The 16,838-nt window shown below is 33.5% G+C and overlaps 1 protein-coding gene across 3 annotated transcripts; it reads left to right on the top strand.

The window, feature by feature from the left end:
• The first annotated feature begins 1,073 nt into the window (after positions 1-1,073).
• On the top strand, positions 1,074-15,671 carry LOC138309062 (protein odd-skipped-related 1-like). Of its 3 annotated transcripts, none has more exons than XM_069250191.1 (7): positions 1,074-1,176; positions 10,790-11,101; positions 11,655-11,805; positions 12,146-12,244; positions 12,555-12,710; positions 13,092-13,191; positions 13,564-15,671. In XM_069250191.1, the coding sequence occupies exons 1-7, from the start codon at positions 1,116-1,118 to the stop codon at positions 13,612-13,614; spliced, it is 930 nt and encodes a 309-aa protein (XP_069106292.1). In that variant the 5' UTR covers positions 1,074-1,115; the 3' UTR covers positions 13,615-15,671. The 3 variants fall into 3 exon arrangements, with proteins under 3 accessions (XP_069106292.1, XP_069106291.1, XP_069106293.1); XM_069250190.1 differs by having other exon boundaries at positions 13,561-15,671; XM_069250192.1 differs by lacking the exon at positions 1,074-1,176 and adding an exon at positions 5,482-5,683 and having other exon boundaries at positions 13,561-15,671.
• The last annotated feature ends 1,167 nt before the right edge of the window (positions 15,672-16,838 follow it).

Here is a 16,838-nt window from a genome sequence, read left to right as displayed (position 1 = left end):
TCTGAAGGGTATTTATACGGCAAGTCCACAAATTATGAATTTGACGTCTTGTGAGCGGTACGGTAGATAATAAGAATGGTAGTTATGTTTGTTTTTGACAAAAATAATATGTAAATGCATGTATACGCATAAAATAATTGGAAACCTACAAAAAAGTATAGAAAACTGTACCCGAGTGATTTTCGGAGGCAGTGATCCACTACGACACATAGGGACAAATTCGTACCCGGCCGAAAGGTATAGTTGGCCGGGTACGTATATTCGTTCTAAGTGGTAAGATGTCCCTATATGTCATCACTGTGTCGAGAGTTCGAATCCCGAATTCTATATGGGGCAGTTGCCAGGTATAGTACTGACCGCTGTTCGATAGTTTTTCTTCGGGTACTTCGGATTTCCAGAGGAGGAAGGTTAAAATGACACAAGCCTCATTCAGTTTTGTTCAAAATATTTAATCAAATTATAACTAAAATGCAATAAGTCATACGTATTTTTTTTCTCCAAATTCTATATAAATAAAGCAATGTTTGACCACCGCCTGTACTGGTCAACTTGACCCCTGTCTGAACAATAGTGTCATTCTTACAAGTATATAGATCTATTTACCCACTGTATAATCAAGTGGTCATAAAATAAAGCTTTTCAACAGCGATGTTGACCTTATGACTTCGGCCATTGTCCGGAGAATCAGGAGCCATTGTCCGGACTCAAAAGTGACCACAGTGACCACAAGTGAAACTACCCACTGCCGGACATCGGGTGGGTGGGTAGGCGGTACACCAATTCGGAGGTACACTTTTACTGTACATATTGATGATATGGAATGGACAGTTACCTGTAAAGATGAGTCAGACGACCTTTGACCTACAGGTAAACTCTACTGTGGTTTAAAAGTACCCAATAGGCTCGCGCGCGCGTGTGGTGATCAACGATGAATAAATATGCCAACCTGTTTCTGCTAATTACACCCAATTTAAATTTGCTTATATACATAAAATTGCCGTGACTTCAGACACAGGGAATGTATCCCTGTTTCTGGGGCTATATATATAAAGGGTCAACAATTCAGACCTGATTATCATAAAGTTACAAGCTCGCACGGACCCTATTTTACCGCCATGCCAAAATCTTTCCTTATCCGAGCTCATAGAGATATGAAGCGAGAACATCGTTCAATAGGTAAGATCTTGTTGACTTTAATGCAGTTATACATACATATACCACAAATTATATGGCGCCGTTATAATACAATAAACCAATATATGAATAATTCATATGTTATTTTACAAGATTATTTATTAAAGCAAAGGTGTGATATTTATAAAATTAATTTAGTGTGATATTTATGAAATTTATTTAGTGTGATATTTATGAAATTTATTTACTGCAATATTACTTGAAACATTTAGTATAAAGTATTTTTTATGCGATTTAATTCAAATTTCATTTTTTTAATTGTATTGAGTTTTTCAGATTACTTGCACAAATATTAGAATATGATTCCAATATAATTGGCATACATGTACATACAGAACACTGCTCTTATGTAGTGGAGAATGGTCAGCATCATTACAGTAATTGCATTACATCTACTCAACAGATTTAATTCCTTTACATTTATAGAACATAGAAGTTTGATAACCCTAAAGAGAGCGGGTTTTCCAATAATATCTTTAAAAAAATCTTTTCTAATATTTTGGTAAATCGGACAAATACGAATGAAATGGAATCCATCATGAATTTCACGACGAGTGTCAAAAACTTACAAACTTGTTCACATCTATCTATATTGGAATAGCGTCCGGATTCAATACCCAAGGTATGTGCTGATAACCTTATTTTTGTTAATTGAAATTTACCGACATTGAATAGAATCCAATCTGATATTAGTCTCAGTTTGCTGAATACAGTATATTGATAGAATTTCTTTTATTTCGATATTTGGTATGAATTTATTGAAATCTTGTGTTAATGCATAAAATACGATAAATAGCAACTCGATCAGAAAAATGTAATACCGATAACAATCGAAATTTGATTTTCTTTTTTTAAATTTTAGCTACATTTATCCGTTGGAGTTAATATAAACGATGTATTTTCTTTCTATCTGATCATTCTGATGACTTGTTAATTATCATTCCAAAACGTCAAATTACATTACATATTACTTTTCAATGTCCTTATTACTATTCAATTCATATTTATTCTACTCTAAAATACTATTAAAGTGGTGACGTACAATATTTATCATCCAGACAAAAAGGAATTGATTTTAAACATATTTTCATAAATCAAGAAAATAAATGATTTATACATGTTAAGTGTCAAAGGAAAAATTTGATAAAAACTTTCTATATCCCAATGTATACAGTATACAAGGTCACAGACTTTTGGAGTGTCTGAGAAAATTGGATTATTCTTATCGAGTGGGAAAATTATGCGATTTTGCGACATCTGATAACAGGTTAAAAGAGAAAAAATATTCCTCTGTGTATTACATTGAGGCGCCGAAAACAAGGAGATTAGAGCATAATTCAATTTAATGACAACATCTGGAAGACGTATATATTACATGTATATTTACGATATACAATGATTATCAGCGAAAGAGGTTGATATCAAAAATTATGTACGCCTGTAAACAACCGGATCTAGAGCAATATTGTTTTGATTAAGATAAGATATATGAAGAGGAGGGGTTTGACATGGCAGATTTAGCTGTTCTAATATCAAACTTGCAACAATTATTCTTATTTTCACACAAAAATTACAGAGTTTTACATCTTACGTTACTGTCCTATCTAAATTGTCGCACTATTTGTATATATAACATACGTATAAAACAGATGTTTCTGCCGGATCCTCCCATAAAACTGTAGACACGGGGCATCGAGAAATTTTCTCATAAACTGAAGACATAGGTTCTCGATGAAAAAAATTCTCAATAAATTGGAGACACAGGGTCTCGAGAAATTCTCTCATAAACTGTAGACACAATGGCCCGATACGTTCTCTCAATACCTGAAAACACAGTGTCTCGATAAATTCTGTCATAAACTGAAGACACAGGGTCTTTAGAACTTGAGATCTAAGTTCTCGTGAAATTAGCTCCTCCCTAATTACACATAAACAAAAAAAAAACATCTAAACAGGATACTGCCTTTACTGGGTTTGCAATATCGCTTTATTGCAACTTAAAACGCGAAAAAATAGTTAAGACATGCGATGCATTATAACACATACATCTAGCTTGTGAAGTGTAAAAATATGTATAGCATGTCAAGTACACGAATGAACTCCATTAAGTTAAAATTCCGATATGATGGTATATACAGAAGTATTTTTTTCGGCAGCAATTATGCTTTTTAATATTCAAAGGCATACTTTTCTAATGTATTGATTTTTTTTCTATTTTTGAATGTCTAAATAAGACTAAATATCTGTGTTTATCTGTAAATAGTTGTTACCCATCTGGGAGAAATATCAAAATGAGAGTCTAAAGATTCGAGAGTGTCGATTTACAGTCTCCCCGGCATTCTTTAATCCCTCCCTACCCCCTCCTCTCCACGTTTCCCCTCCCCCACCCTTTCCTCTTTCCCCGACCCTGTACATATCTTCACGCCTTATCGTGTATAATTGTCCTTTTAATTGAAACATAAATATACTGATCACAGACTGTCCGAGGTCTATCATCTTCATTGGATGACCACAGAAGCTGATGCTGACCACCACTCCGGACAAAGTCGGTGGTCACCATAGATCACTTCAGCTAGACATACGAAATGGCGATTTATTTCCACTTCAAACTCGAAGTGTCCGCGCGTGAAAACAAGAGTTGGAGACGTAGGGATGTCCGTGTGAATACATTAGAGTGGACAGGAGCCAGATGGTCAGTTTGAGGATAAAACCCGGTCCCCAGGGGTCAGTTATGGTCAATTCTTTGATCGCCTTCCGGACATTTGAAATCCCTTTTCCGCGATCTATAGATTTGTGTCAACTGCGTATTGACATTTTGTAATCTTTTTCATTGCAGAAAATACTGCATACACGAAAACATATTTAATTTTATATTGATATGATCTTGTAAGCTGTTTAATCAGTTACATTGTAGTATGGCTAAATGATATTAATTTTTTCTGAAATTTCAAAACGCTTTATTTAATTATATTTCATAAGCATTTACCATGCTATAATTATCAGTACGCGATAATTAAATATATTGGAAAACTCACAAATAAGATAGGGCAGGTCGAATGATCAGTCATAATGAACCATTTTTTACAATCTAGTTTATTTCTATTTTTATGGTTCGGTCTAACAGTAGAGAATTATAGTTATTGAATCTGATAAGCAAGATAGCATCATACTGCATGACCATTTGTTTGCATTTTTGAATTGATATGTGTTTATGGATTCTTGTATCATCGAATCAGATCTCACTTCAACAATTAATTAGGTGGAATTCCAATTACATATGAAAAGACACGGTCACAATCCCATGTAAACATTACATAAAGGGAACAAACTTCAGTGTATTATAGGAAATCAATATCAGGCGGGGAATTAACGCAAAATTAAAAGAAAATTATCAGACCTCGAATAATAAATTTAGAAATCTGTGAATAAGAGATGAAATCATGCACTTTATCAGATAAATTCTATATATCTATGTATAATGGTCGAATTGAAACAAATGGTTACTGAAATAAAATTGATAACACTCATGTAATAAACCTTTTACTAAATAATTGCATCTTGTAAATTGACACTGAGTCGTAAGAATGCACCTAAACCTACAACTCGCCCTCTAAATATAAATGCACGTACATTTGATAGTAACGCAGAATGTGCTTTAAACATTACATATTTTAATTGATTAATAATCGTCGAAACAGTTAAACAATGCCTATTAAATTTTGACGAACCACCTTAATCGCCGACCTATCCAATCGCCTTGCGCGGTGGTTTCGGCTTCAATTACATATCAATTTCGGCTCTGCAGCTTTTATATTTATATACCAGACTAAACAAAGTTTAGTTAGCTTTCTTTTAGATAAAAACACCATAAAATAAAGTTATAAACTCAATCAGAGAGCAAGAACAAGTTTTAATGAATCAGAATTCGAAGAATGATATTATTTCGTCATACGTGTTTTAGAATTGGCGACTCTCTTCGGTAAATAGAAGTTGTATGACTTTCAATTTTTTGTAGTATGTGTTTTTATTAAGCTGACATAATTTTGTTTCGACTGACTGTTATACTCCTATAATTTAGTACCGGGCGGTCGGTAACACCATATCCGATTTCAGCATGAAATTTATCGCAGATTGTTTTTAGTTGACAATTATCAGAGACCATGTACATCAAACCAAACGAGGTTTGTGTCGAGCGTTCTAATTGGCCCGCATATCATTAAAGGCCAGAGACTGGATTAGCATATACCCGAGTAATATTAAAATAGGATTTTAGTCTTTTACGGAATATCCTAGGTGAACAGACGGACTTTAAAATACATAAACTGGATGTTTAAGACTTGACCTGGGTCATTTATTTGAAGGATCATATTGACCACTGGTCAGTAGTGTTTAAACAGACAATTTTAGTGGTGTTTTCCGGTTTAAGTGGACAACTTTTCATCATCTTCAAATATAGACTTCTGTACTATTTGTGTTTAACGCTTTAAAGGTAAGCTTATTTGCTTTTCACTAAAACTTGTTTTAATCGGCATTTAATTTAAAATAAATAAATAAAAGAATAACATTTTGGTTATAATTGAATTAATTACGCTGTGTCTCATATCGCACTCTTCATTCTACATAAGCGAAAAGCTCAATTACAATGTACTTTGAATATTCTGAAACCAGATGCACATGATATCACTTGACTAATTGCTAATTGCTGTAATTATATGCTTATCTTAACACAAATATCAATATTGAAATATAAGTTTGTTAATGATCAATTTTAATCTCCATGAGCTATACAGCACTTACAGTGCTAGGGTTCTCTTGTTATGCGACGCTAAATAAATATTCTTGTATCTTTTACTAAAGTTTCGTTACAAAAGTCATCTTTTTAATTAAGTTTGTATACAAACTATATAAGTACGCTCACATGAAATAAACATTTTTTTTATTTACTATGCTAATTACATTAAGATGTAATTAACAGAATTTAGCAAAGGAATTAATATTTATAAGCCATTAGCTTGTTTTCCAATTCTAGCTTCAAATGTATGTGTATGTATATCATAGTTTTCTTTCAACATAGATATTGTTTAAACTGTCAAACAAAATTTCACAATAGGAAAGTAAAACATAAGAAGCCATTTGAAACTGCTCTTTACATATATCTCGATTTTGATTTATTATATTGGCGACAACGTTATGATATAGATTCAGGAAACCGGATCTTGCGTTGTCAAAACTATTTGTTCTGTTTACGGCCTATCAACGGAAATAGAAACCATATTGATATTAAAAATAAAATAATGTTGATATAATGTAGTCACAATTTATAAATCGTCCAAAAATAAACTCGTGAATAGGTTAGTAGGTGACCTATAAAATTCAGGACAAATGTTCTATTTAAAACAACAAACACATTATCTAACCTCTATCGTTTTAAGATATATACACTCATAACAAGCATGAAATACAATTCTGTGAATATATTGTTGATATACGTATACATAATATCACACAGACTAATAAAACTAGTAATCAATAACCTTCTTTTTAAAGTTTGATATGATTTTTGAATGATATACCTTTGATATAAGTAATGGTCATTATATATTTTATAGATGAATTGATGAACAGTGATCATTATAATATCTTAAATGTTTAATACTTGCAGTTAATTAACGATACTGTATACAAAATGATATCGTACAAATTTGACATAAAGTTTTGATAAATGTTGCATAAGGTTATACTTTAATCGTCTGAAATATTCTATTTTCTTCCGAATAACAAGAGTAAGTCAAGAATTATCACGTTTGAGAAAACAAGAATAAATAGATAACAAAAAACACATATACTTATCAAATAAATCTTCAAACAAACAAAAAATATAAACATTTAAAGTATTTGTGATTATTGCGATTATAATAGATATTACCAATGTAATTGAAAGCACGTGTAGTTTTAAATGAAAGCGTACTTACTGTTATATTTGTCTGCACATTAATGCGGATTAACTTTTTAGTAATAATCAACTTTTTAGTAATAATCAAACTTTATTAAAACTTAAAACGTTTAGAAAGTATTTCTGATTTCGCTTTTCTATGAACAATCTCTGTAAAATACTCGCTTACAATCTGTATATATCACTTGTACAGGTTTAACTCAACTTCGTTTAGTAAAGTTATCAATATCCGATGCGATAATATGACCAATGAATAGGTCCAAACAGTTCATGCATTCATGAACGCAATTTCAGGATTGACGGGAGCGTTCATCAGAGAATCTTATGTGAAGTGTAACTTCGGTTGCCAGTATCGAAACCGATTACTGAGGATCAAAAAATATATATGGATGTAATGATAAATACACCTTTTCTTTCTATTTAAAAACCTGTAAATACACCATATATGCCATTTTGTGTTCCCTGTAATACCAGTCATACATGTATTATAATAAGATTATGTTGAAAGATGGATTCAAATTCTTTAGAAAAAAAGTGTTAAATCACATCATACATAAAACTTACAATAATCAATTATCTAATCAAATTTGCCGACATGCATCGCTATGGTATTTATTAAACGTTTTCAATGCGTATATGATCACGATTCACCTGCTGGAGTCTTAATAATGAATATCTAAATGTTACTCCTACCACTGGCACTTGACCTAATATTTGTAATTTTGAAATACCATTTCGACTGTGGCCGGTGAGATACCATTCCGATGACCTCAGCAGCAGCAACAGCTGGTCATGTGATAATCTATATAGTATCCTCATCGTGGAGTACTCTCATGTAATCTCGCGTTATGGTAGAACCCTGTCAAACTCTGGCCGAGGTTTGGTCCGCGGGACAAGATAAAACGGGACTTCTCTGGCCACCGGCACTCAACATAGGACTAGTCTGGACAATGTCAGTAGTAGCATCACTGACAACACAATTACCATGGCAACAACAAAAGAAATATTAATGGCAACAGCTAGCTACTACTAAAATCGTAACATGTACTATAGTATGTTTTTTTCTAATATGATAGAAATAATACATTGCATTGAAGAAGGGTTTAGGGGTGACCGGTTTAGGTAATATCCTTGGCAAACACCTTGCCTCGTCTAAATAATTACTAAGGCGTTAAATATCAGATATATACAACTAATTCGGTAATAGTTGAACATGCACTTGCAAGCAACATCGAGTAAAATGAAAATGATCTATGAGGGATATTATGAAAATAAAAAGCATGACGAAATGTGCAATTGTTTAGACATTCTTTAACGGGAAGTTTATTTTGTTTACCTATTTTTCAACAAATCGAGAGTAGCTGTTTGACACTTACAACGACCGACGAAAGGGCGGCCTATTTGACTATATGTGGTTTACTGACGTGTCGTGTGAAGATAGAACCAACCACGTCATTCCAAACCGGAAAAAGTTGTTAATATGTATGTCATAAAAATGTTATATAAATAAATCCATAGTTTTTGTTTCTAACAGGTTTGTTTCGTTTTAAACTGTCACCTAACGCACCAGCCGAAGCCTGCAATATCTAGTAAAAATGTGATGATGTTGAAGCACAATATTCTTTACCTACAAATTACTTTACCTATAATTTGCTGCAATAGTGTAAATTATTACACAGAAGTTATTTATCGTCTGGCGTCTTATAGTGATAATATAAATCTAAAGTTTGAATTGCTCTTTCATTTAACTTTTTCTAATAATACAGTTGTTAATAGGATGATACAAAAATTAAATTTAAAAACAATAAAATTAAAATTATAGATATGAATTGATTTATTATTGTAAAATCACTTGCACTTTGTTTTTCATAAGTCTAGTTTATGGTACTGTTATATAATATGTTGTTGATTACTTCTGCTAAGTTATTTGCTCTTGAGTGGATGTACTAATTACTTAGTTTAATTTAAAGATATTTCATATAATATTGGGTACAATTTTTAACTTTCTTATGTGCAACATTTCTAATGTAGTTAATCTTTACGCTATATTCTGTATTTGCATATTACAGAGTTATCTGCCCTTGCGGGTAGCTATAGGTATTTATTGTGGCGCCATGTGTTCGCGAGCGTATCGTCATACTTTTCAGAGAAAAAAACATGAATTGTGCTCACAAAATAATGACGTAACAATCAGTACCAACGCACAAGGGAGCTAACTCTGTAATATGCAAAAACGTAATATTTGTGGGCGTAATGTCATATATTTTATAGATATTTTATTTACACACAGGCAAAATGTAACATTTAGTACCAACCCCCTATAAGAAGGCAAATCTGAAATTCAAATACGGAATATTTTTCCCTAAAACGTGTGACGTCATCATGACGTCATCATTCGTACCTGGCGCCATAATCCCCGACGGTCCGCATCCATGAAATATAGCGCCAAAGCTTCTGTTCATGGAGAGCTTTGTCAGGGTTTTGACCTCAGGAACAGTTTGTAGTGAAATACGGTTGCTCTCAACTCCAAGTCTCCCATTTGTTGACTTACAAATATTGTGTCCCGTGAGTGTTTTTAGATCCTTTTATTGTGGGGAAAATGGCTTGTAATACCACTGACGTACCACTCAGGCGCGTTCGAGTAGGCTTATAATTTGAGATTGCGACGAGACAAACGGAAGCCCAACTAAAGTGTTTCTATTGATGATCAATTTAAAATTATCTGTAAAGCCAAGTACTTCGTCAATTTTAAATGGTAATCAATTATTGGGATTGCCATTCACAAAAACTCAAGTGCTCTTGAGTCTAGCAAGGCACCCGAAGGTAAACATTAAGTCTACTAGGGTGGCTGGACCAGAAGAACTCTGTTCCGTCAGCTAGACTTGTATAAGTCCCCGAATGACTATTTATCGAACGGGTTTTGCTAACAGATTCATATATTAATATATATGTAGATATACGTTATTTGTACATTCTTTAATTTTTTAACCCACTCACCCCGAAAATTTCAGAATGGACTGGTCTAGTCATTGATTTAGAAGAGTCTAAATCTAGAAGAGTCTAAATCTGTCCTCAGGGGTGAATGTGTTGTGTTGTTTGCGCTCTTGCCCAAATCCTACTCCATTTCATGGTGAATGTGAACGCAGTTTTCTTTTTGGTCTAAGGTTATTGCACCAGAACAACTTGACGGAACACGATTTAGTGAATTCTTACACATATTTACATAATTGTGATCTGCAATTTACAATATTTACTTGATATTGCAGCTAAATTTTCAACATGACGGATTTTGTTTAAGATCGCTTATTAATTCATTTTCCTCGTAGAATTCATCTCACAATTTGTACTATACCTCTGAAACAAGAATTACGGGTCTCTGGCCGGGTTGACTAGGTGGAAATTCAGAGTTGGGGTCATTCAGTACTTTAGACTATCATATCCATTTCTGTGTGTACACACTAATGTATTAGCAGACACGCCCGGCTTGGCGGTCCGTGTTGTTTACATAAGGACGCTCAGGACAAAAATGATGTCATATCCACTTATTTAAATGACAACTTAATATTTCATTGACAAAGTTATACGTATCTCGTTCGAAGTGAAAAACTTGTTTTACAATATCGATTATTTTGTTTTTTCCAGAACAAGTTGTTTATCCCTCATCAGTGGAAGACAGTAAACAATTTTCTCCAGAATCCATGGCGGCCATTCCACATCCGATGTACTCCGCCAGTCCGATTTCCGCTCTGACCAATTGGAGTGAGATGTACCAGATTGGTCAATCCAGACCACACTCCATGGGGGCGTTAGGAGGATTACCTCTCCAGGCATGCGTGACGCTCAACGCCTATACATTCAACCAATGGGGAGCAGCCATGTACCCAGCGTTTGTACCAAGGGGAGGTAACTCGATACACGATAAACGAAACTGGAAAGACGAGAACAATAATCGAGGTGAGGAACATATTGTTGAAATTAGTATAACATTAAATTCATTGATAAAACAATTATTGTAAACCAAGTTATTTTTCGCAAGCGAATGCAAATCGTGAAAAGATATCGACACATTTTTTTCAAACACAAGTAATGAAGCCAAGAATGCGTAATTCAATCATCATAAGACAGAAAAACAGCAAAGTTGATTTTCAGTATATAGTTAAACTTGTCTATAAAGACCGCCTGAGGGAATAAGAAAAAAATGGTCTTTATAGCAAAGTGGTCTTTATACACAGTACAAATTTTTGAAAATGATCATTTGGGACCTTAAGAAAGTAGTCTGAATAATATAAGCAGGCGGTCTGTATACAGAGGTCTGTAAGGCGAAGACTGCATAAATTTGACGATTTTTTTTTTCATTTTTCCTATGAGTTTGGACGTTTCTTGTGGTTAAAAAAATTTTCAATGAAAGCAAAATGTCCCTCTGTACTCATAATTTAAGAACAACGTCACACATTATCATCACAAGACATGTGAGCACTTAATTAACGCTCTTCCGTTGTTTCTACAGTCAAGACAGACTATGTGCCAGTTCGTAAGCCTCGATTTGACTTCGCCAATCTTGCAAAAGCAGCAACAGAGGACGCCACCGACAAAAAGGACGGAACTGACATCGAGGCTCAAATAATCAGTCACGTGATGATGAATATTGGATCACTGAGGTACGAATGTGTAACCGACTTTAAATATTTACATTGCTGAGTAAAGCAGGGAGTGACTAAGGGGTTGGGCTGTTCCTATTAATTTTGAAATGTTTATAAATAAAAAAAAATACCGTTGCATAGGCGGACTTTAAAAACATGAACTTTGACATGATCGCTTGGAGTGAGGTAAAACCGCCGAACAGAATATAAGCTGACCTTTCTCTAAGACCTTTTTGAGGTCAACCAAGGTCAACCGATGCCATCCACTAGCCGAATGCATTTTTGCTGACTAATTCAGAGAAAATGCAAACCAATAAGAATTTGACCAAAATGACAATGGATGCTTTTCGTATAACAGGTACAACCCGATGACCAGTAGTTTCAGTCCAGTGACGTCATCACCCCGTGCGAACCCCGTGACCCCAAATAAACGACCCCGAGGAAGAGGACCAGCGAGGTTTGTTTCCTTTTATTTTTGCTTTCGATTTACCATCCTAACATTTGATTTTCGAGTAAACAATATTTCTTTTCTTTGTTTATCTCAGCATAAAATCGCAAATACATTAATTTGCGATCGATTTTTGTTTTATTGTATATTTAATACAATTATTTGCGAAACATTTTAATTCGTGCTTGAGTGCGCTCGCAAAATTACGCGAAAATTAGTATTTCGCGAAATTTAAGTGGTTTTAAGGAAATTAGAAATGACTATTAACCAGATGTTTTTAACCATTAGAAATTAATATTATTTCTGTTTTGTTTTTCAGAACTAAAAAAGAATTTATCTGCAAATATTGCGGGAGGAACTTCACTAAGTCTTATAACCTTCTGATTCACGAGCGAACACACACAGACGAACGGCCATATTCATGCGAGATTTGCGGCAAAGCTTTCCGACGTCAGGATCATCTAAGGGATCACAGGTAATAATGTCGAATGTTCATATAAAGACATGAATTGAAAATAAATAGAAAGAGTTATACATCTAGAAATATTGGTGACTAAATGCATTGACCAAAAGGAATACTGATTGACATCAATATAAGATGATATTCCTTGTAGTATATTGCATGAATAATGAACAATTTGAATCATGTTTAGTTAAAAACAACTACAGATCATAATTAAATCTCATTTAGAATGAAAAATAATACATAACTTGTTATCCATCGGTATCTTTTAACGGTTGATTTTCGACACATTATTTTCTGGAAGTTTTATCAGTGGGTCCTCATAAACCACTGAATCAGTTGTGATTCATATTACTGTATTTATTAGTAATATCTATCTATTTTGTCTTGCAGATATATCCATTCAAAGGAGAAACCCTTCAAATGTACAGAGTGTGGGAAAGGATTCTGTCAGTCGAGGACATTAGCCGTCCACAAAACACTTCACATGCAGGTAAACCTGGGGAATAAAATAATGGTTAAGTAGATCTAAAGATGGCATTGTAATTTTTATTTCAAGATATTTATACATCTTAATCATAATTTTATAGAAGTGTAATACTTCAGAATACAGTCGACTATTATTTGTTTTAAATGTGTAAATTATAATTATGATATTCGAAGTTGCAATCATTTGGACCCTAACATGTTGCCAATGTATGACAAATGTATACTTCGTATTTAAAATTTTGTTTACATAAGTATTTTTTTTTATCATAAATAAACGCGCCTACGATAATAACTGACGAAACGATATTAGTCATGAGTCAATTAAATGATGAATTTTATATGAGGTTATAATCATGTTTTTATCTCCTTTCAGCAGCAAAACGGACAGACACCGACAAAACCCATGAAGCTCAGTAAGACCACGTGATATGAAAAACTGTTTGGGGAATCATCTCCACGAAGTATTGTTCTACAAATGACAGACATTGAGAAAATGGTCCCAAAATCTCTCCACTGTCTCATCGTGTATGATGAAATCGTCTTGGAAATGGGCCAATGTGCCACGAACAAAATGGCTGCTGAAAGCAAACTCTCGCGAGAAGTGGCGAGCACACGACTGCAAAACTCGGGAAAATGCTGTGTTCTAAAAGTGTTTTGTCTCGTCTATTATATGTGATATTGACGATGCAATTAGTAAAACACCAAATCTCACAAGACAGACGAAGCACACACTGTGCACATATTATAATGACGTCATCATTTCGGACATACACGTCCACCATTTTGCATACCTCGAATATTTATGATATTCTTATATTTGATATTCGCTCTCATCATTAAGGTTGTGACACTATAGATCATTATGTATTTATATAACCTTTGAGTGTGAGAAGTGTGGAAGGATACTTGCGAAATTGTTGTTTGGTTGAAGAGTTTACGTTAATGTCAAATAACTTAGTCTTGTATGTGACAAGCATTTTCATTGTCTTTATTTTATTAGCTCATTGGGTAAAAATGACGTTGCCATTTCTAAAATCGCTTCTGATTGGCTGTTATAACGGCGTAATGATTTCATAGAAATAAAGAGTCCCTCTATAAATTTGAAAGATTATTTTTAGTAGTCGGAATATCGGGATTTCTTTGAATATTTTTTGTCTTGGTACACTCGAATTGTTGGGTTATATCTCCACAATAACATAATATTCACTTTAATTCCTGAATCAAACAAGATTAATTGAAACGGACGTTCCTGTTTTCATTTTGCCAAAGTAATTACGCTATTAGCAGTATTGTTGTCACACATTATTCTTTATTTGAAATTCGATATTACGATATAATGCTTCTACTAGCCCTTCTGAACTCTAATTTTACTGTGTGTTAGTGAATATAAGTGCAATATACACGTATGAACTGTGACGTCCAAAGTGAGTATAAAATAACAATCGAGTTGTAAGTCTAGTCACATTTTTATTCTTTATTCTTTTTATTTTTTATTCATGGGAATTTTTTATTTTGTATCATAATAAATCTGACATCTGATTGGCTGAATTTCCATATCTATATGATAAATATCCGAGATGGCTAAAATATTCCGTCGTAATCGCGACGTAATGATAGGCAACTGCGTTCCGCATTTTGTTGAGAATTCTTAATTTTTCAAAAACCATGAAAATAAGTGGAAGAGAAATCATGAATAAAAATAACCCTGCAATTTAATGTAATTTCAACATTAAATTGTCTTCAGCCTGGTATAAATTTCAATTTATGTTTGATTACTGAACCCAAAGAAGCTAACTGTTGACGTAGGTTTTCTCGGCCTGTCAAGATTCACTCGCCTTATGAGTGTACTTTTTGTCGGTGAATCATGCTAATATTTACATACTTTTTTTGTTTATTTGTTGGGTCTCAGTTCGTCTGATTTACCGTGCTTTCAGCAAATGTGCTAACTTGTATTTATTTATTTTCTGTTATATTTGCTATCGCCTTTTTATATATTCTTTTTCTTGCTTTTAGTTCCTGTAATGTTCTTTTGCATTTTTGTCTTATAAATTTATTTTATGTATAATGCCTTATATGTGCATGTGAGTGTGTTTTGGTGCACCCGACCAGGAAAAAAATACAAATTGCTTTATGGATACACGGCGACTATCTTTGTGTCTTTGAATGTTAATAAAAAACATATAGATACAAACAATTGCTGATACAAAGCCTTTGGCTACTTTGCAATTTTGCATAGTTCTATTGTTTTTGAAAACAATACACCAAGCAGCAATGTTAATATATAACAGTTTTTTCTTGATTTTGTTTTCCGAGTCCAGGAACACAAATTAAGGAGATATTATTGATTTTTTGGTGATGTTCAGAATGTTTGAGATTAAATCATATGTAAAGTATATGTTAAACATTACTGTGACGGTTTCTCCTGACAGCGAGAACGGCTATGACATGTTATGTTGTAAGAATAAAATATTATGATGCATATAACTGTTGTATACTATTTTATACTATACTAAAGACGCAAGGTTTACGACAAATTGAATATCAAGTCGTAATAGTCTTCTGTCGGTGCAACTAGAGCTATAGTTTCATCTCCATCTGTTCATTGTTTCATTAACTTTGATGCTCCACTGCCGACAGAACATAATAGATACTTTACATTTGAACAATAATTGGTGTTTAATCGTGTATATATATATATATATATATATGTATATATATATATATATATATATATATATATATATATATATGTCTAATTAACAAAACAAAAAGAACAAAAAATCAGTTATTTTTCTTTTGATGCATCAATACTTCAATACTTTATTCCATATAGAACATAGTGCCACGGAATTTTTTGGGATGCAATTAATTGGTTTTTTTTAAATATTTTTGCCTTGAAGTTAAAATTGGAAGCTTTAACTTTTCAATGGTGGAAATGGTGTAAAGTAACTTACTTTTGTACATGAAGAAAAATACTTATTCGACTGCTCATGTCTTTATAGCAAAAAAAGCCATTTGTCAGTTTTTGTCTTTAACAGTCAGGGTCATTTAAAGACGGCCTCTGGTGTATGTGATGTGAAGATCTGCATATTCTGGGAGGCTGCGGCATGTTACTGTTGCGTCTAATAGTGGAAACTCTTATCTCACTGACGCATACCACCAGAGACACAGGGCTTTACATCCCACCTGGTTACATTATACTGATTACAGGCAAACCAGTCGTTCTGGTTTTGCTGAAATTAAAACGGGAGCAGAAGCTATCTGTCCGTCTGTCCGCAAGTAACTTTTAATAAGAAAGGGCCCTGAAAGTGTCAACATATGAATGCTGGTAGACATGTCTTGGATGAAGAAGTTTCTTTACCAGGGCCATCGACTCAAGGTCAAGATCACTGTTTCTTCAGTAAGCATTTGAATTGCAAGCTGTGAGAACCGACAGGAAATGCATTGCTGTCAATTTAAGTTAGGCCGACTTTAACCCGAACTCAAATTAAGAAAAAAAAAACCACTTACATTATACAAACCATTTAATAGATTGCATGGGAAACTTGGTTTGGTTTATCGTCCTATCTACAATCAGGGTTATTTCATGACGGCTTCTCTTATGTCTGTGTTTAGGGAGACTGTGGTATAATTGTAGTGTGTCTCCTTTTA

Source organism: Argopecten irradians, chromosome 15 (assembly GCF_041381155.1).
Source record: "Argopecten irradians isolate NY chromosome 15, Ai_NY, whole genome shotgun sequence".
Classification (NCBI taxonomy): Eukaryota; Metazoa; Mollusca; class Bivalvia; order Pectinida; family Pectinidae; genus Argopecten; species Argopecten irradians.
Note: the sequence above shows the minus strand (reverse complement) of the source record. Positions and strands in the feature narration are given on the sequence as shown.

Excerpts from the sequence above, each read along its gene's own strand:
- LOC138309062 (XM_069250190.1), top strand. The coding sequence starts at position 1,116 with ATGCCAAAATCTTTCCTTATCCGAGCTCATAGAGATATGAAGCGAGAA. Across the intron at positions 11,102-11,654 it reads AGACGAGAACAATAATCGAG|TCAAGACAGACTATGTGCCA; the intron begins GTGAGGAACATA and ends TTGTTTCTACAG. Across the intron at positions 12,245-12,554 it reads CGAGGAAGAGGACCAGCGAG|AACTAAAAAAGAATTTATCT; the intron begins GTTTGTTTCCTT and ends TTTGTTTTTCAG.